Source organism: Pteropus alecto, unplaced genomic scaffold (genome assembly GCF_000325575.1).
Source record: "Pteropus alecto unplaced genomic scaffold, ASM32557v1 scaffold98, whole genome shotgun sequence".
Classification (NCBI taxonomy): domain Eukaryota; kingdom Metazoa; phylum Chordata; class Mammalia; order Chiroptera; family Pteropodidae; genus Pteropus; species Pteropus alecto.
The window spans coordinates 10,835,873-10,856,636 of record NW_006443570.1 but is presented as its reverse complement, the minus strand read 5'-3'; the positions used below and the strand labels follow the sequence as shown (position 1 = coordinate 10,856,636).

The 20,764-nt window shown below is 54.4% G+C and overlaps 1 protein-coding gene across 1 annotated transcript; it reads left to right on the top strand.

Annotated features, from left to right (window-relative positions):
* Window positions 1–6: 6 nt before the first annotated feature.
* On the top strand, window positions 7–20,158 carry CUEDC1 (CUE domain containing 1). Its single transcript, XM_015599318.1, has 11 exons — window positions 7–251; window positions 4,564–4,691; window positions 9,615–9,741; window positions 9,868–9,990; window positions 10,470–10,662; window positions 11,636–11,719; window positions 13,568–13,639; window positions 14,494–14,587; window positions 15,332–15,390; window positions 16,284–16,354; window positions 18,634–20,158. Exons 1-10 carry the CDS (start codon window positions 72–74, stop codon window positions 16,349–16,351), a joined length of 1,128 nt encoding a protein of 375 aa, XP_015454804.1. The 5' UTR covers window positions 7–71; the 3' UTR covers window positions 16,352–16,354; window positions 18,634–20,158.
* Window positions 20,159–20,764: the final 606 nt, after the last annotated feature.

Below are 20,764 nucleotides of genomic sequence, written 5' to 3'. Positions count from 1 at the left end.
CGGCTGCCTCGCAGGAGCTCAACAACAGCCGGCCCGCCCGCCAGGTGCGCCGCCTCGAGTTCAACCAGGCCATGGACGACTTCAAGACCATGTTCCCCAACATGGATTACGACATCATCGAGTGCGTGCTGCGCGCCAACAGCGGCGCCGTGGATGCCACCATCGACCAGCTGCTGCAGATGAACCTGGAGGAGGGTGGCGGCAGCGTCTACGAGGACAGCTCGGACTCGGAGGACAGCATCCCCCCAGAGGTAGGGGCGTGGCCCTGGTAATTCACCAGGGGCTCCGGCGCTGTTTGAACCTTAGAGGACTCGGGTTAGGACCCTATCTGGGTTCTAACTAGCGAGCAGCCTTATTTCTCCTGGGGAAACCGTACCCAAGTCAGTCAGTGACCTTATTTTACCGGCAGAAATCATGCAGTATTCAACAAGCACGGAGCACTTAGTGGTATGCCGAACATGGTACTAGATCGTGGTTAAAGACTCATCAGAATCAAGGAGCTTGTTAAAAATGCAGACACCTGGGCCCCATTCAACATAGTAAATGCCAGTCCAGGGTGGAGCGCTGTAGTCTGTATTTTTCAAAGAAAGGCTACTGTTGAACCTCTGGGTATCCATCCACCTGGGCCGAGTCAGACAAAGTTTCTGCCCTCGAAGAGTTCACAGTCCAGTGGGGACTAGAGGCAAGAGTCAGGCATGACAGCTCAGGGTGGTAAGTGCTATGATGGGAGAAGCCGAAGCGGGAGAGGAGGGTAGCCGCTTCGGATGCACATATACTAAAATAGGAGAGGAGGGGATGGTTTCCAAGAGGACGGCTATGCTGAGACCCAAAGGAAGAGTGAAGAGTGAGGGAAAGGGTGTGCAGGCAGAGGGAACAGCTTGTGCAAAGGCTCAGAGGTGAAAGACCATGAATCACTACGGAACTGACAGCAGGACCATCTGCCAGGATCCTAGAATGAATGGAGACTGAGAGGTTGACGAGGCCTAACCACTGAGAATGAGTGGGGCTGTGCTCTCAGAGCATAAGGAGCCACAGAAGAGGAGTGACGTCAGACTCTCTCTAACTGAGGCATGATGGAGGGGGTAGTGAGCGATAGATGCCCAAGCCGTTCTCTTCTCACTCCAAGGAGGTGGTTGAGGGATATGTGACCACCCCACAGCATCAAGGCCCACCTGCTGGGCGTGGCCAGTCCTCTGGCCCCATTCAAGAGTTTAGTACATATTTGGACCCCAGCCTCCGCAGGACCTGTAGTGCTGCACACAGAGTCCTTCAGTGAAAGAGTCACTGCCTGCAGGAGCATGTGGCACATGCAGCCATGGACAAGACAGAAGAAGGACTCAGTGGATGGGATTTAACTCTGCTCTTCATTGAGTCCCAGCCTGTGCCAGGCACCATCCTCATGCTTTAGATGTTATCTCTTCTAATCCTCACAAACTGTATGAGGAGGTGGCAGTATTATTACTCTCATTTACAGCGAGAAAACCTAGACCCAGATAAGCCTTCAGAATCCTACTCTACACAGCCCTGCAGGCAGCCACAGTCCATCAATCAGAGTCGTCCTGCAGGGTGAAGCTCACTTGCTCTTCCTCCCTTGGTGGATGCTGCCTCAGCTTTCTCTCTCCAGGTAGAGAAGTTTTGTGGACAATGACATCTTGTTCATCCCTGTGCCTCTTGCAACACCTGGGACAATCCTGGCACATCACAGGCACTCAGGGAATGTTGTTGAATGAATAAATGTTGCTGCTCTCTTTACACAGCTTTCTTTAGTTTCTTTCCCCAGGAGACCATTCCTGTGACCTGCCTGGATTAGCAAGTGGGTGGGAATATTGGAAAACCCAGATTTTCTTTGTGAAAAGGAGGGGTGAGTGTGTGTGTGTGTGTGTGTGTGTGTGTGTATGTGTGTGTGTTTGCAGATACATCCTTTAAGTGCGAGTTGGAAGGAAAGTTCTCTGAAAACTCTGACCCTTCTACAGTCTCATTTGTTCTGCAGGCTGGCAGGTAGGATACTATTTCTTCCTTTGTCCATGGCACCCACAGCCCTGCGAACCTCTGCAAGGCTTCAGCGTCCCTCCAGATAGGCCTGCACTGTGTGTGCTTCTGTTTTTCTAAGAATCTTGCTTTCCAGATTGAATCCCTTCTCAGCACCCCTCTTTGGCTGTGTCCCCAACCCCCCACCTTTGGAGTTCTGCCTGAGCCCATCGGCAGGCAGTTCCTGAGCCAGCGGAAAGTGCTTTGGAAAATTTATGAGCAGCAGCTGGAATGACAATAACTGCTGACTGGAAAAAGCCCCCTCTCTGGGGGCTGATGGATGGTGGGCTGGCCTGAGGGGTAGCTTTGCCACAGAGAAACATCTTCTGTCAGATAAATGGCCAGACCCTGGCCCCCAGAGCACCTGGCAGGCATCCATCACCCACACTGAATTAAGCCAGGAGGCCACAGAGCCGAAAATTTCAGCACCTTTAGAGCCAGAAGAACAACCTCATTGTGGCTGGTGGGATTGCGGGGAGAGAGGTAGGGGGAGGCCAGAAACATGGCTGGGGTTGCTCTCCCTGGAGACGGGATCAGCCTTTCTGGAGCGTGCCTGGCCCGCTGCCTGCCTCCTTGGCGTTTCCTCATTCTGCTCCAGGAGTCTCTGATGAGTGTCTGGTTCTCGCAGCCCCAAGAGGCCACACTGAGGCACAGGAGCTGCCGAGAAGCCAGGGTACCTCCTGTTGTGGTCATGGAGGCCTGATCTCCCTGCGTCTGGGGACCCCAACTGCTAGGCCAGTTATGGGAAACCGCAAGCAGCATTCTTCTAGGAACAATTCCCACTGAGCTCACCCCTCCTCACCCAAGTAACTCAAACCAAGCTCAGTGTGGACAGACTAGACCAGCCACTGAAGGTGGAGAGGCTTATCCTCCAGCAATTGGCCTCAAGGCCCCAGCCTGGAACCCTGTCCCTGGAGAGCAGTGGGGTCTAGGGGATGGGGAATAGGGGCTGAGGGACAGTACCAGTATGGTCTCTGGGTGTGCCAGGTAGTTGCTGAGCCGCTGTCCTGTGCCAGACACCTGAGGCTCACCGGTGAATAAGAATGGAGCTCACAGTGTTCTCTCCTTCTCTCTTTTTTCCCTCTTTTGGAAATTTGAGGTAGGCAGAGCAGTGGCCTGCAAAGCAGCTACATTCTTCTCTTTCTGCAAAAGCATCTGTTTAAATACTTTCCGCCTCAAAGGAAAGAACGTTAGTGCATTCCAGGGCAAGAGGCCTCCTTGGGTCAGGCTTGCTGTATATGCACAGAGCGTGGCAGTGTGTGTGCGCGTGCGCGCGTGTGTGAGCATGTGTGCACTCGTGTGCATGCTCACTTACCACCTTCCCATCTGCCAGGTGTCCCTGTAAGATTCTAGGCACGGCTGGGCTCAGGGCCGGGATGTGCCAGTACAACCTGGCCCGGCCCAGGCTTGCAGAGGCAGAGCAGAGGCAGTTTAGCAGTGACTTCTGCAAACTCACTTGAGGTTAAAACATGGGGTGTGGAGACTCTGGGGCCAATTGACAGCCTCTGAGTCCTTCCTAGGTTCTTTGATCTTGAAGGAGATGGGAACAGAGCTGGGGAGGAAAAGAGAGGAGTGTTGGAGGCTAAGGTATAGGCTGGTTGGGGTTGTGTGTCCTTGGATCTCTTGGTTGATGGCTGCCTCCTGCCCCAGACTTCTCTCTGTAGACCTCTGGGGAAGGGTCTAGGTCAGTCCATGGAGCAGGAACCCCAGCCTTTGCCCAGCCCTTGGCCTCTGCCTGCTCCTCTTTCTGGCTCCTAGATGAAGCGAGGAATCTGGGAAGGAGGGACACCCCGAGTACTTTCCTTGCCGCTGTGCACCCTGAGAATCCACTCTGGAAAATGCAAGCACTGTGCCTGAGGGAGAGACCCTTGCTGCAGAGACCATGTTCAAGTTGAAGATTCAGTTCTAAAAACAGTGTGTGGCTTTTGTCATGTCACTTAGTCAGCTTGGGTCTCAGTTTCCTCATCTGTATAATGGGGTAACAATCCATATCCTACCTTGCCAAATTGGGGTCTAGGTGAGATAATCTATGTAGAAGTACTTTGAGAGAGGGTGTGACTGATGTTAAAGTTAGTTATCAACAATAACACATGTATAGAAGAGTTTGTCCGTCACAAGTGTGCAGCTCAGTGGCATTTCACCAGCACTCAGATCAAGAAATATCAACAGGACCTGGAATCCTCCTCATACCCCTTCCCGGCTTCTCCGCCCTCACACCCTCACTGCTCTGACTTCTATCACGGTGATTCGCTTTGCTTGTTTTTGAACCTTACTTAGGTGGATAATGCTGCTCTGAACATTCTTTTGGGGACGCGTGCTTTCATGTTTTAGAGTATGTTGGAATTGTAGGGTCAGGGGTAGACTTTCAGTATATAAAGCTAAACGGTTTTTGCAAAGTGCTGGTTGTAGCAATTTATATTCCCACCAGCAAAGCAGGGTTCCTTTACATCCTTGCCCACACTGGGTCTTGTGTAAATGTTACTTAAATTCAAGGAAGGGTTGTTAATATACTTTTCTTTATTCTCTCTGATGCAGATCTTGGAAAGGACTTTGGAACCTGATAGCTCCGACGAAGAGCCCCCTCCTGTGTACTCCCCACCAGCCTACCACATGCACGTGTTCGACAGGCCTTACCCTTTGGCTCCCCCTACTCCACCGCCCCGGTGAGAAGCCAGCTCCTCTCAGCACAGGGCAGTATGGGAAGGGATCAGAGGTTGGGACTAGGTACAGACACAGTGGGAATCTTGGCTGGACCCCTCAGCATGCGGCAAGAGACATTTTAACTAGATACCAAGAACTTTCAAACTGTAAAGATTTTAAGAGCAAACGTTCCCTAAATTCCTTCTCTAGGCTGGGTGCTATGCCGAACATCATACTGGACACAGAGTCAAATAAGGCTCGGTCTCTGTCTTCGGGGGGCTGATAGTCAAGGAAGATACAGAGTGGGAATGACGAACCCATGGAATGGGACATTTCCTATCCCGAGCCCATGGCAGACATTACTAGTCCATCACTGTGCTCTTTCCTGCTCACTTGAGACAGACCCTCAGAATCCTCCTTAGCACAGCACTCCCAGATAGCCATCAGTCATTGATGGAATGAATATGTGTTTGCCATCCCTCATCTAGGGATGTTGTGGGGATTTTTAAGCAATGGGAGCAAGTAAGTTTCTTTTGCTGGGATAGTTTGATAACTGGAGGCAGAAGGATAGACTGCTAGGTCCTTGGAGACTTATTCTAGGCCAGGGACTCTGTAATTTGGAAATTAAGCGTAAAATTGGTTGCCAGTTGGGTCCCATGGATCTCTGAGGTGCTTGTTTTTCAGGGCTTTGTGTTTATGGTGGGGCTGCTGGAACCCAGATGTCTCTTTATTGTAGAGCTGCAGTTCCAGTGGATCTTCCCTTCTGAAGATCTTGGGAGCCTCAGACAGTGGTAGTGGAGAACTTTGTTCTCACACAGAGTATAGACAATATATAGGTATAGACAGTAATATCGGCTACCAATTACTAAGCGCTAGAAACCATCACATTCGAATCCTCTAACAACTGTTGAGGTGTAGGCACTGTTATCCCTTTTTGACAGATGAGGAAACTGAGCCTAAGAGAGGTTTCATAACTTCCCCAAGACTGCACAGCTGGGATTCGAACCCAGGTCATTTTGACTCCAAAAGCAATGCTCTTCATTGCTGTGTCTTGTTGTTTCCCTAATGAGAAAATTCTGTGATTGCAGTTGAGGTTGCTGATAGAGGCCTAGAAGTTTACGCGGGGAGGTAGGGGAGCAATGTTTTGAGTCAGGGACAGGAGTAAAGCTGGGCTCCTTCTTTTGACACAGTGGTACCAGGAGGTAGTAATGGGGAGGGGTGCTGGAAGTAACTAGGTAGGTCTGAGTGTGATCCTGGTAGGACTTGGAGCCTGGAATGAGGCTAAATGATTTTCCATTGACTTTTTAAATTTATTTACTTATTATTATTTTTTTTATCCTAAGATGCTTTTGCAAAAGGTTCGGTTTCTATTAGGCAGAGTGGTCCTGCCTATTTTTCAGAAGGGAAAATTGGAGCCTTAAGAGACAGGATCCCAGTGTAAACCTGGCATGAATATTCTGGCCACATCCTCCCTTCCCTAATCTGGCTGGGTGTTCAGCTGCTGTGGGTGGGGTAGGCCTGGGGCAAAGGGCAGTGCAGCCCAGTAATGGGAGCCCCACATGGGGGCAAGGTGACCTCAGCACTAGACCAGGGCTCAGGAGGCCTCAGTGACTTTGGACAAGTCACTACTCTTGCCTGAGTTCAGAGTCCTGACCTAGAAGTGCTAGAAATGAAGGCTTTGCTGGCTGGAGGTAGATGCCGGGGAAGAGAACTTGAGTTGTGGAGTTAGGCAGAAGCTCTCCCCACCCCCTTCCTTCAGCTACCTAATTTCTAATTCTTTAGGTACCTTTGCTGTGCGGCCTTTGGCTCACCACTTAACATCTCTGAGCTTCGTTTGCCTCTTCTGTGAAATGGGACTACAAATCTCCTCCTCAGCACTGTTGTGAGGATTGACTGAGAATCGTTTGTGGAGTGCTTAGCATAGTGCCAGGCACGATCAGACCTACCATCAGTGGTTCACTGCTCCTCCCACCCCTACCCCGGCTGCATGGCTGGCCTCTGAGCTCTAACACTGAACCCTGAGACCAGTGGTGAGGCTTCCTTCCAGAGACCAGTGTTCAGAAGGGGTGGGGCCAGCCTTTGAGCCGGAGCCCCTTTGTTCCAGGATGGTCCTGCTAGGCCCGGATCCATTCCTAGGCTACTTCCACAGCCTCATTTAGTCTCTCTCTCCAGGACGTTCATTTCCAGCATTTATTGAGTCACCTGCAATATTCAGGTGTGTGATGCAGAGATGAATACAGCACTGCCTTGACCCGTCCCTCCCAAGAAGTTCAGAGTCTGTGGGACACAGGATGCAAGAAAGGCTGCCTAAAGGAGCTGATGTCCGAGCTGTGACCTGGTGAAGCAGAGGACAGGAGGGCAATCCAGGCGAAGGAAACAGCACGTGCAGAGGCCTAGAGGCAGGAACCATCTGGGGAGCTCTAGGAAGTATGGAGCGGCTGGGTGAGGTAGCAGAGGCGAGGAGATCATGGGGTCTCGGTGGGTACTCCCAGGAGCTTTGACCTTATCCTTCAGCCAGTGAGTTTAAGCTGGGCAGTGATGTGATCAGATTAGTGTTTTAGAATCTTCCTCTGGCTGCTGGGGGAGATCAGATTTGAGGAGGAGTTTAAGGGAGGAACAGCCTGGCCCCTTTCTGCTACCTCTAGTCACTGGGCTGCCTATGAAACTGCAGATAGGGCAGGGTTTAGGATATTGTCCTACTGGGGCACAGGGAGGCAGGGTGATCCCAGGGTAGCACACCTGAAAGGCCAGGATCCTTGATTTTGCCTGGATGATCTGTATGCCCTGGGACAGAGCCTGACCCTATCTGGGCCTCAGTGTCCAGTCTTTACCAGAATCCTGCCTGGAAGGTTTGTCTCTGAAATCCTTCTGGGCTCTGATATTCCGTGGGTAAACCTGGAGGTCTGATGGGGTATGAAGTTCTAGTGTTGGGGTCTCTGGGTAGGCTCTGGGCCAAGAGAGCCTCCCCAGTCGTCTCTCTCCTTCTCCCCTCCCCCAGCCGGTCCTGACCTCTGTCTCCTGAATGAAAGACCAGCTCTGAAGCTCAGAGGCACCCCTCCGCACAGGCCACCTGCTGTTTTTCCATTGAAATTACAGCCTTGGAAGTTTTTTATTTGCCTCTCGGCTCATTTCTGACATTCCGTTCCAAACACAATGGAGTTGCCTGGGCTGACTGGGCCCAGGGCCCCCCTGTCTCTCGCAGCTGCGGGCTGACCTCATCTTCGCTGGTGCCAGGGCAAGGGGCCCAGAGGGGGCTGGGCCTGCCCTTCCTCGAGGACTCAGGCCCAGAAGCAAGGGAAACTCGGCCGAGGATGGGGCTCCTGCTCCTTGTCCCCCTCCCCTCTTGGGTTCGGAGTTAGGTGGCTAGAAGGGTCCAAATGTGACTCCAGGGCTCTCCACGGTGAGGTGTAGCTACGGGGGGGTGGATACCCATCCCCCAGATGAAGGCCTTGAAGCCCAAGAAAGGCTGGTGACCTTGGGGAGGCTTTCTCTCTGCTTGAACTCACTAAAGGTAGTCTTAGGGTCCCTGAGAGATGGGGGAGCCTCTCCCCTGCCTCTCAGGCCCTTGGGAAAAATGAAGCCTCCAACAGTGACAGGAGGTGGCAGAGTGATGTGGAGAGAAAGCCGCCTAGGAATCAGGTCCTGGGTTGTGATGCAGACTCTGCTCTGGACCATCCCCTCATCTGCACAGCGAGAGGGTGGACGAGGCGTGCCGGGGTTCCCTTGGCTCCAGTCTGCGTGTGCTGCTACCACCATGCACTTAGCAGCTTGTTATCCTGTCTGCTGCCCCCCCCCACCGCGCCCCCGCGAGGCCGCCCGCCCAAAATAGAAAAGGAAAGGAAGTTATTTCCACAGGCAGCAGCAGCCCAGCCGGAAAAGCTCTCCTCCAGTGAGGGGGCGGCGGGATTCCTGGAGCTGGAGACCAAATCAAAGCCAGGCTCCAAAGCCAGAGTGGCCCCCACCGCCCCCAGGCCTCGGCTGCCTTCTGTGCGTGTCACTTCCCTGATTCAGCAGAACACGTGTCCTGCGGTTGCCACGCTGCAGGCTGCTGAGGAGCTGTGGGGAGCTCCTGGCTTGGGCCCAGGCTGCCCTCGGGCTCAAGGCGGCAGAGCAGGAGCCTGGGGTCAGGGAGGGCGGGTGCTACCTCTTCTCTTCCTCTCCTTCCCTCCTCGTTGTTGGCCTCTGCCAAGGCACAGACCTCACACCAGGCACCTTACCTATGAAGAAAGGTACCTTGCCTATAAAGAGCAGAACTGAGTGCCCCCAGAACAAGAACCCTTCCGCTCCCACATCTCAATGTGCCTTTTCAGAACATTGTTCAAGACAGCCTCATGAGGGGCTCCCACCTGCCTTGGCAGCGAGGCAGGGGCTCACCCAAGACCACCCTGCTGGCTTGCGGCTGCATCAGAACAAGAACTTAAATATATTCTACTCTCTGAGGATCCTGGCCTTCCAATATCCCCTTATCCAAGCAAGCCAGCATTCAGGCAGACCGGGCTGTTAGTAGCTTATGTGCTTGTTAATTTGGAGCATACTTATTACTCAGCAGCCGTGAGCCCGTACTGTGCTAGGTACTAGGGACAGAAGCATGAAAGGACACGACCCCTGCTGTCTTTAGAGGGTGTTCGTAAACATCATCTAAATCCACAACACCCAACCTGAGTGCCATGATCAGAGAGCTCTCTAGGCCTAGAGACCTCAATGGCACTGAGTGGTTGGAGAGCAGTGAACTTCTGGTGCATCGAGAACCCATGCCCGGGGCTAGAGGTGGGGGTTAGCCAAGGCCTGGTGAAGAAAATGAGCTAGAGCCCTGGGCCTTTGTGCTGGAAGCAGTGGAGGGCATGAGCAGAAGGAATGCCATTCTGAGCAGGATCCTGGCGTGATGGGCCAGGACACCTGTGTTTGGGCCTGACGGTTCCCTCCTCTTGTCACTTTTCGCCCTCCAGCATTGATGTGCTGGGCTCTGCGCCCCCCTCCAGCCAGAGGCGCTATCGGAACTGGAACCCACCACTGCTGGGCAACCTCCCCGATGACTTTCTCCGCATCCTGCCCCAGCAGCTGGACAGCATACAGGTAACGGAGGATGCCTCCGACCTGCCTGTGCAACATCTCCACTTGCCCACAGAGTTTGTGCCAGCCAGTTTCACTTCCTGATGTTTAAGTCCCGGCTAAGCTATTTCTGTTACCCTGGGTTTGTAGGGACAGAATGCTGAACCAAAAGCCTCATTTCCTGTCCGGGTCTGGAGATTTCCTGTTCCACCCAGGGAAGGTGACAGCTCTGAGGATACTCTGGCTGTAGCCACCACCCCAGGCTTGAGAGAGGTGGGCATGTGGGCAGCCAGTGGCAGAGGGCCAGAGCACCTTCCTTCCCTCTCCTGGGAAAGGGCCAGACGTAGCTTCTCCCCAGATGTTAGCGTATCCCAAGGGGCTCTCGCACAGGGTGGGGGTCTCACCCTGATGAAGCTGGTGCAGGGAGAGTTTCGAGTTTGGGAATCCTTGTGTAGGCTCTTGAGCAGTTTGCAGATTACTTTTCAGGACTATTCAGGTTGTAAATAAAGGGATAGGGTGGTCCAAGGGGGAGGAAAAGTCGTTTTTAAGCCCTTGCTGCTTCCTCAGTAGAGAGGGATCTGGCCCGTTCAGTTGGATTTTGGCCTATGACTAGATCTTGAAAGGAGGCTCAGGGCCCAGGATGTGGCTGGAGGATTCTGGGAGAGGACATGTGTACCCCTACATGTGCATGGATGTTTGTACAACATGTGCCCTTGTGAGTAGGCATTCAACATGCTCGCTCCCCTCCTCAGGGCAACCCTGGGGGTTCCAAGCCCAGGAGTGGAGCTGGCGGCCTGCCCCCTGTGGCTGGGCCTGGCACCCGGGACCAGGAGAGCCGCTGGAAGCAGTACCTGGAGGATGAGAGGATTGCGCTCTTCCTGCAGAACGAGGAGTTCATGAAGGAGCTGCAACGCAATCGCGACTTCCTTCTAGCCCTGGAGAAAGGTGGTACACTGGGTGGGGACCCTGTGGCCACTTCTCCATGGCTGAATAATGGAACTGATGTTGGCTATAGCCTTTGGGGTCAGGAGAGGCAGGGAGCTAGAGGCCAGGGGAGTGGAGGTCTCTGAACTGCTGAGACATGGCCCTTACCACCTTGTCCTTGTGGGAGCCAACGGAGACCTGAATCACCGGGAAGAAAGGTGTGCCCTCTTGGGCCCTCTCCTACCCACCCCCCCCCCCCCCGCCCGCCAAAACACACACACATCTGCTCTATGCCAGGCACTGGCCTTGTGTCTGGAGCTCCAGGAGCAGAGTGACTGGGTCCATAGGTGTCAGAGAAGGAGCCTGGCTGAGTGGAGGACATTAGAGCAGGGGTTCTTGAGTTTTGGGGGTGTTTAGATTGTCTTTGGCCCGGGGACCCTGCTCTCCAGCCTGGCCGCCTTTCCCCTTCAGGGCTGGAGTGCGTTTGAGGTAGAGTACTGTAAGAGGGCTGTGGGACATCTGTCTTGTGCTGGTCACAGTGGCTACGTGTGTGTGTGTGTGTGTGTGTGTGTGTGTGTGTGTGTGTGTGTGTGTGTGTGCATGAGAGAGAGAGAGAGAGACTGACAGCTTGTCACGTGGGAGGGGCAAGAAGTACAGGGAGAAGGCTGAGCTGAGACAGAGGCCCAAGGTTAGCCCCAGCTCTGTAGCAAAGGTACTGGAGCAAAGGTACTGGGGGTCTTGGGGCCTCTCCTTTTAAATGAAGGGGTTGGACTATATGATCACTCAGAGTCCTTCTAATTCTGACATTCTTCCATTCCAGTGCTTGTCAGGGAAGGTGTTTCTGTGGTCGCTGGTTCTTTGAGAGCCAGCAGACATTGTGTGTGCAGACACTTTGTGTGTACTCGTATGCATGTCTGGGGGTTTCGCCTCCAACAACCACCTGCATCTCAGCCCAAGCGCTACCTTCCCTGACTGGTATGTGGTCCTTTTCCAGATCGATTGAAATACGAGTCCCAGAAATCTAAATCAAGCAGTGTGGCTGTGGGAAGTGACTTTGGCTTTCCTTCTCCCGCTCCAGGTAACCTTGCCTTCCTGGGAGAGAGGCCTGGAGGGTACAGGGGCTCATACCCAAGCCCTGCTTTGTGTTCTTGGAGTTGAGGGTAGAGTGAGGAGATGGGCTGGTGGGGAGGGTTGTGCTTCCACCACTGCGCTCACCGTGGAATGAGATGGCTCCTCTACTTAGCAGCCCTGGGTTCTTACCAATCCAGCGGCTGCTGGAGCCCAAGCTGGGGTTGGCTAATAGGCTGGCTGAACTCCTCAGAGGTGCCTGGAGCTTTGGCAAGAAGAGGGCATGCCACAGCACATAATGTACCATGTGAGAATGGGGGAAAGAAGGAGGCCTTAGAGACTTATGAGGTTTGGTCTTGGCCCCAGGGGAGCTTATGGAAATATATCCAAGAAACAGTAGAGCAGACCAGCAAAGCTGACACACTTGTTGAATACAGCAAGCTCGTGGCGAGGAGCGGGGCAGGATCCGTCTGGGAAGGAATCACTCATTCGCTCACATTCAGTAGCCGGGGAAAATCTGCTGTGAGCCAGGCCCGGCCCTTGTATTGGAGGAAGAGAATTTTAAGCTTCATGTACAAGATAGTGAGAAGCAAGAGTTGCCTCAAGAGAGGGCCAGACCTCTCCAGGGGCCTCAACCAGCTGAAGGAAGGCCAGGGGTGGACAGGAGTTTGCTGGGATGCATGGACGAGGGTCAAGCTGGGAACATGGGGCAGAGAGGCCCAGAGGCCCTGGTTCAATACTCGACACCTGGACTCTGCCTATATGTGTGGCATAGTGGCCCCTCATCAGCCAGAGCCCTCCACATACGCACACAGGCTGCCCTCCTCAGAGACAGAATCAGCAGCTTCTGCCTGAAACAGACCTTATATCACACAGTGGAGAGGGGACTGGGGAGCAGAAGGATGGGGAGCTCAGCTGTCCCAGCTCGAAGAGAGAAAATCCTATGGAACTGATTCATAAGCAATAGGCTGGGAGCTTAGGCCCTACCAGATGTGCAGCTGAGGGTTTTAACGGCAGCCTCTGTCCTTGATCCTGAATTAACTATAGATACCAGGGCTGCTGAGATGGATCAGAATGACTCACAGTGGACTTAGCAAACAAGGTGACTCGGGATTAGCCAAGCTGCAGGGTAGACAGCACGGGCTTTAGAAGGGCAGTAAGAAACCCAAGTGGGTGCCGAGTAAGTGGGGAGACTCTGGGTGGCCAACTGGGTTCTGACATTGGTACCAACCCCATTCTCATTCCTATTCATTGTCTAATGATTCAGAAACTCCACGTCTGGGGGGAATAATGGATGGGGCTGACCCTGGGGAGAAGGGCACAGGAGCCATCACGGATGAATGCCTCTGTGCCCCACACCTTCCTTCCGTTACCTCATTACCTCTAACACCCCGGGGGACGCAGGCAGGCAGACCACTTGCTGGTGAATGTTTAGCAGCCAGCTGGGTTGCAGGATAAGGCCAGGTGCAGTGTCTAATGACTTGTATGGTGTAAAAAACCCCAGCCAAAGCTGATTTCAAGCTACCAACGTGACTTCACGAAAGTGGAGTTGGTCCGAGAAGCAGACAGTTGAGAGCAGGTTCTCGTCACATACAGCAGGCCACAGGACTGTCCCTCCTTTTACAGAGGAGGAAAGCCAGGCGCGGGTGGGGAAAGACACGTTCTTTGAACCACAAGAGTCGTCCTTGCTCTAAGCTGTTTCCTAGTTACAGAAGAAACCTGCTCTTCGCCTCCTTCCTCAAATAGCAGGGTTGGGCTGAACCCCTGTCCTTCAGGGTAGCCCCAACCCGCCTCCCCGGGGCCTTGGGCAGCCACTGTTCCTCTCTGGCTGGCCCTCAGAAGTGTCTCCTCCTTCCAGGAGTCAGTGACAACAACTCCACTGTGTCTGAAGATGCCTTATTCAGGGACAAGTTGAAACACATGGGAAAATGTGAGTCCAGCGCATGTCCCCCTTCCAGCTCTTCTAAGACAGGCCCTGTGGCCCCATGGGAGGGAGGGAGCCACCCAGAATTTTTAATGCAGTTGACTCTTGGTGAACCGAAGTGACATTTTAATCGCAGGCTACCTCCCTCAGCCTTCTTGCCTCATTTCTCTGTGCAGCTGAGTCTGGATACAAATTAAGTTTTAAATCCTCTTGAGCCAGCTGTCTGCAGAAAAATGACGTGCTATACCTCCCTCCCCCGAGTTTTAACGTTCATGTTCTCTATGGCTTGAGGGGGCCTGGCTGGGCCTGACTGAGTGGGGGGGCTATTGCTAAACCTACTTTCTGCAGGTGGGAGGCCTGCATGGTTGATGACCTCTTCCCACAAAATCCTGCCAGCCGGTACTTGCCTTCCCCTCCCCATCCCACAGACACAGAACCATGTGTGAATGAGGCTGCTATCCTTTCAGGCTCCATTTCAGGGAAAATCTGGGATTAGTCACGGAAATCCCAGAACCATCTCTGGAGGTGGCAAGGCGGGTGGAGGTAGGCGGCGGGAAAGAAAGCCAAGATGCACTGCTGTTTGTCTCAGCTGAGGAGTACCCGGATCTCGGGCTGCCAGCTATCCCTGGTCTGGTTTGCAGTGGCCTGTGCTGCCCCTGCAGGCCAACCCAGGACGGCAGCTTCACTCCCCCAGGGCACCAGCCTGTCATCACCTCTCTGGCTCCCTGGGCTCTCACACCAGCCCGCCCACCTGCCTCCAGCCCTGGTGGGGGTGGGGGCCTGCCCCAGCCTCCTCCTGAGCCCTGGTGGGCAGCTATCTGGTGCTCTGGCTGCTGGCTTACAAGTCTCTCTGCTCCCAGCCACCCGGAGGAAGCTGTTTGAACTGGCCAGGGCCTTCTCAGAGAAAACCAAGATGAGGAAGTCAAAGAGGAAACACTTGTTGAAGCATCAGTCGTATCCTTTCTGGCCTGGCACTGGGTGGGGGCAGTCGGTGCTAAGGGCACACTGAGACCCTGGGCTGGGCTCCCCAAGGCTATACCCTCCTCCAAGAGTGGGGCCTGGGTCTGTGGCCCTCCTTTCTCCATGAGCCCTGCTGCCAGTCTGCTGTCCCATCTCTCCGTTCCAGTCTTGACCACCATGACCAGGCTTGGGGAGAAGGCCAGCATCTGACGTCTTCCTGCTGCAGGCTCAGAAGTTGTCCTACAGCATTTGTACTTTTTGTCTGGAGTAATCTGCATCTTGGGAGAAAACTTGGTTCTTCCTTTGAATTCAGCAAACCTTTCTCTAATTTCTCTAACTGAACTGACCCTCAGATCTTTCTGCCTCCTCATATAAAGCATGTTGGCCCTGGCTTCTCACTTTCAGTCCCTTGAGTAAAAATAAGGTTTTCCATATTTTTAATCATCCAGGCTCCCATCCTTGCTTGTCAGACAGGGCCCAGGACATGAGAAGCTGAACAGCCAAAGAACAGGGAGAAAGTCACTCCTCTGTCCCCAGGATGGGAGCTGGCTGATAGGGCCTGGCTGCTCAGGTGACTCCAAGGAAAGGAGCCTGGGTGAGGTACTGAGGAGTGTTGGGGGGATAAGGCTGGTGTGGTAGAAGCCTCCTGAGCTTGGAGTGGGTGGTGGAGGGCTAGGGACAGGGAGTGGGAGGACGATGGCGGTGCCCACTCATCAGTTTTCCTGAACGGCTGGGTAGGCTGGGGGCTGCTGCATCAACTGCCAATCTCCTGGACGACGTGGAGGGCCACACTTGTGGTGAGGCATGGAGGGTGGGGAAGCTGGAGTTCTAAGTTGCCTGTGGTCAGTGGCCCTGCAAGAGGAGGGCCTGAGTGTTTCATGGTGGACCCAGCCTGGGGGACACATCAAGGGTTGGTGGGCAGGTGACCCAAAGAAATGGGCCCTTCCACTTGGACCATATTGCCTCTCCCTTCCTTCCACTCCTGAAAGGGAGCCCCAGCTGCACCTCTACCTAGATCTCCACCTGCAGCATAAAGTGCCCGGTGTTTTTTCTGGGGAATATTCTCTTCTCTGCGGTGTGAGGGGGCAGACAAGATCTCCACCTGCAGCATAAAGTGCCAGGTGTTTTTTTCTGGGGAATATTCTCTTCTCTGGGGTGTGCGGGGGCAGACGGGCCTACCTACACAGAGGGACCTCAACTTGAGAACAAGCTTGGGGCAGGTTCAGTTTTTGGGCCCAGAGGCCTTTCAGCGTTCATTTATCCAGTCCCTCCCAAAGGCCACATGGGCCAGAAGATGCTGCCTCAGAACTTGTCAGGCCTGTAGCCGAGCCCTGATCCCTATGCCTCAGAGCAGATAACCCTTCTGTGGTCAGGAGATATCCACAAACAAGGGCTTGGAGGGCCTTGGAGGTCATCTGGGTAGTCCAAATTCCCCATCCCACTTCATAGGTGAGGAAACTGAGGGAGGAACGTGTCCGAGGTCTTGGAGCTCAGTCATGGAGACAGGCTGGCGGTCAGGTGTCCTAACCTTGTACCGTGCCCTGCTGCCTTCTCACCAGACCCACACGTCGCCCCCCAGGGATCAGCATGTGCCGGAGCAAACAAGGACGCTCTCTTGCCCAGCCTGGGGGACTTGTCTGAGCGTAGCCCTGCAGGGTGGAGGATGAGGCAGCTTCCCTCTGCTTTTCAGATGAAGACTTCCGGGGAAGGCGGCAGGAGGTGTCCAAGGTGGAGGAAGCCCTAAGGGAAGGACAGTAAGAGGTAAGGCCTGGAGCCACCGCTGCCCAGGGACTGTCCAAGGCTGGGGCTGCCACTCCCCACATCCCACCTGTCTTCCCAGGGGTCCAGAGGCATTGGGCTCAGGAGACTGGATAGTGCAGGCTCTGGGTTTCTTCCCTCATCGCTGTGGCAGGGGACCTGGGCTTCTGCATGGGAACTAGTCTTCTGCGTTTCTTTTTCTTGGTTATTCATTCATTTGACAAAAGATAATCACACCGACCTAAGCCAGATGCTGAGAACAGGAAAAAAAATCAGCCTACACCCTGAATAGTTTACAGCCTCATTGAGAAAACAGTCCAGGACACACACAGCCCACTATGAGGAACGATTTAAGAAAAGCCGAGATGGCCTCACCCCAGCCGAGCACACACAGGACTCTCCCACTGCCTGCCTGGGTTGGGCGGTGCAGGATCTGCCACAACCGGAAGAGAAAAACTGCCCCTTTCAGGGCAGCTCTGTTTCTGGCTGGAGCCCTGGCCCCCAGGCTGCTTTTCCTCCTCTCTTCCTGAACACCCCTGGGGGAGAAAACAGGGAATGTCAACACCTCCTCCAGGACTCGGTTACTCCTGTCACTCTTTCAGCCCCTCCCCCCATCAGGAAGCTGCCTGCCTGCCCTCCCCGCAACTGTTGTCCTGGTCCCAGTGGTCAGCATCTACAAGGCTGTATTGAGCTGACGATGTGGCAGGTATGGCCCTGTTTCAGACTGTAAAGAAATACTTGCTACCCTGAAGACAGTTGTCATGGAGGTGAGGTAAACCAAGTGCCCGCTCCCCTTAGCCTCTGTGGCTGGCCTTCACATCACCTCTAGTTGACTCTTCACCACATCCGCCACCAGGCACATCCAGACTCCTTTCGTGCTCAGGCTTTCTTCACCCATGGAGTTGCACCCACACTTCCCACTTCTCTGGAAAGCTCAAGTAAAGCCAGCCGGGGGAAGGGCCCTCACTCCCATTCAGCGTTGCTGCCATCTCTATCCTGTGGATCCTCAGGGACAATGTGTCCAGTCCAAAGCTACCCCTGCATCATGACCTTGCCCATTATTTATTTCTCTCCTGAGTCTTCCGGGTTTTCCCTTTCTAGCTCCTTTCTCAAGTCTACCTACATCCTCCTCCTCCACCCCATCTTTAAAACCAAGAGACCTCAACATTTTCCTTCATCACCCAACTTGCAAAAAAAGTTTCACCCATTTGCAGGCTGGCAGTCCCTCCTGCCACCCTCAGACTGACTCGAGAATGTCACCTGCCAGGTCCAGGGCCTTTTCCCGTTCTGTCCTCTGGTGCTCTCTCCTGCACGCCGTGCCCATCATCTTTCTTGAAACTGCCTCCCCTTGGCTCCTGTGGCCCCAGAATCCTGGACTTTCTTTCTCTCAAGTCTTTATTCTCTGGGTGCTTTTCAGGTTCTTGTTGCTCCTCCCATTCCCTCAACCCCAGGTAGCTCCGCCCTCGATGTTCCTTGCCGTCTTCTCGCTCCTTACTCTCTCTGGCACTGAGCAATCATTTTGTGCAGTTGGCTCCAAAATCTGAATCTCCACCTCAGTCAGTCCTCCCTGCCTGCTCCGTATCCCCAGCTGTGCCCATGATTGTCTTTCTAGCCCTGGATTTCAACTCACTGATGGCCAGACGGTCTTTCCTCCTGACTTCCCCATTTCATTTCTCATTTCTTTCATCACCGCCCTGGTAGACTCTCACCACCTGGTTAATAGCCCCTAGGCTCTTCACTGCCCCTATTCCGTTCACCCCATCACCTAAAAACTTTGCTTCCATTTCTCTTGCTGTCTGAGTGGGTCTTCTGAGTACTAAAGGCTTAAGAACTTCTCACGCTGGTGAGTGGGGCCCACCAAATTCTAGTCCCAATTTACTTTTCTGCCACCACAGGTGCCTTGAGTCTGGCTCACCTGAGCTACTACTGTATCACAGAATGGGCTGGGTACGTCCCTCCCTCTCACCCTTTCCCACCCAGCAGCTTCCACCAGAATTCCAGCCCTCCACTCCATCTCTAGCTGCCAGAGTCCCTGCTGTTCTGCAAGTTGAAACATTTCTAGGAGCTTAGAATGTGTGTGTGTGCGCGTGTGCGTGTGCGTGTGTGTGTGCATGTGCGTGTGCCCCCAGGCAGAATTCCAAGGCTGACACAGAGTCCCAGGAGGAAGGAGAGAGTCTCCTGTCTTTGGTAGCTTCTGCCCAAAACCATCTCTCTAGAAACCAGTGATGAAAGACCACCGAGCTCCGTTGAAAAAGACTCCTCCCATCCCTTTTCCTTACCAGATGCCAGCAGCTCCTCCTCGCTGGAGATGATCTGACATGGTGGAGGCAGCCAGAGAGCAAAACTGGCCCCCAGTTGAAGAGCCCAGCTGCAGCCAGACAGATGGTGCTCGAGTACCAAGGCCCAGTGATTCTCCGGCCACAGTCCAGCCCAGCCACTGCCACTTTCCATGGGACTTAGAACTTCGGAGTTGCTGTGATTGGAGGAAGGACCTGGGGTTGGGGTGCAACAGCCAACCAGGGCCTCTTTTGTAGCCAGGATGTTCTATGGGTAAGGGGTGGAAATGCAGGATCCAACTTCTCTTCTTATAAACAAAACAAACAAAAAAACCCTGATCCCCTACCCCGGTCCCCAGCTCCCTGCTGGGCACCTTGAGTTTATTTCCATGGCCTCCTGCATCTCACCTTTTTCCTGGGGCTGCCGACCTGCACAGCCCCTTAGGCTGCCTTTGTTAGGGGCTGGCATGGCCCCCAGCAGGGATGGGGAGGGTGGCCCACCCCCCCGGAGCTGGAGGACTCTGGCTAGGCAAGGGTAGTCTGTACTTTCATAGAAGACAAAAGCCAGTTTGGGATGGGGCCCTGCAGTCTCAACAGTGGGATCTCAAAGGGGCTCTGAATCCTGAGCTGGACTAGAAGATCTACTATAGCCAAGGGTATACAGCAGCGGGTTCTGAAGTGACCCTTGAGAAGGTACAGGACTGAGGAACAAGGTGAAGAGGCTGCCAGCCTGGGTGGGAGCACCCGGGCCAGAAGGGCTTCTTGGGTACCCCTTGCCAAGAGCGAGTAGGTGAATGGTCAAGAGGAGACTCCGGTTCTACAAACCTTACCTGGCACCAACCACTGCCAATGGGAGAGAGACTGCCTAGTCTCTCTGGCCGCACCATCGGGATGGGAACATGCTGACCTCTCTGGAGACCCTGTGAGCCTGAGCAGCCCGAGGCTTCGGTGCTCTCCCGCCCCGCCCCGCCCCGCCCCCGGAGTGTGGAACCAGCCCAACCGCTGGGCTGAGAGTGGGAACCAAGCCTTGGCTGGGCCCTGGTGGCCTCAAGTCACCCCGGCATAATGAGGGCGTGGAGGGCGCTCAGGCCGGCGAGGCGACACTGCCATTGCACCTCTTCCCACCCCCGCCCCACGCGGTGCTGGCGGACCGCCTGGCCGGACCCAGGCGGGAGGGGTCGGATGCGCTACCGCCTCTGCGCGTGACCAAGTTTGGAAGCGCGCGGGGGGCGCTGTAGCCGGGGACCTGCTGCCCTCCGCTGTGCCCTGCGGCCAGGCTGTGCCTCCGAAGAGCCCCCCGGGCCCTCAGCCCAAGCTCCAGCAGGGTCTGACCCTCAGGGTTAGAGGTGGGGGGGCCTCTGGGCTGTGGCCCTGAACCGGGCGCACCGCGGGGAAGTCCCAGCCCCATGTCTGTGTGTTGCTTTGTTAGTGGTTTTTTTTTTTTTTTTCTCTCTTATGTGTGGGTTTTTTTCTTGGGGCTGTTTCATAGGAATTCCTGTAATAAAGACCTGGTGTTCTCTTGGTGCTCTGATGTGGCCGGCGGCATGGGCTGGACGTTCTCTGTTCTCTCTTCTCTCCCCTGGGCAGGGTTTTGGCCCCTCGAGCCCCGCGTCTAACCCGTGAGCCACCTGCCTCCCCCGCCCCCCCTAAACCGCAGCATGTGACGCCCAAGGGCCCAGCCCTCTCAGCAATGCACTCAGAAGGTGACACCTGCTGCCCCCTCCGCCACCCTGCTGACCTGCTGGCTTTGCTCAGCATGGTCGCCTTCCTGTTTACCCTAGGAAAACAAACTGCTTGCTGATAGGCAAAGGAAACACCGACAGGAAAGTCAGCCTTGCGAAAGCTCCAGCAGGTCACCTCCCTAAATAAACAGAAGGCTTCTGGAGTAACGGACTGGAGGCTGGATGGATGTGCAATCTCAGACTTCAGAGGCCCGCAGAGATTTCCCAGTTCAAATGTCTCTAGTTTTCCCCTACTCCCCAGCTCAGCTGGACTACCTCCCAAACCAGGGAACTCATTGCCAAGAGAGGAAGCTGGTGCCCTTTTCACATAGGGCAGTTCTCAAGGTCGAAAGTTCTGGTGTTGAATCCCAAGGCCTCCTTGTTGGTTCCACCCACACATCTTGATTCTGGGCTCC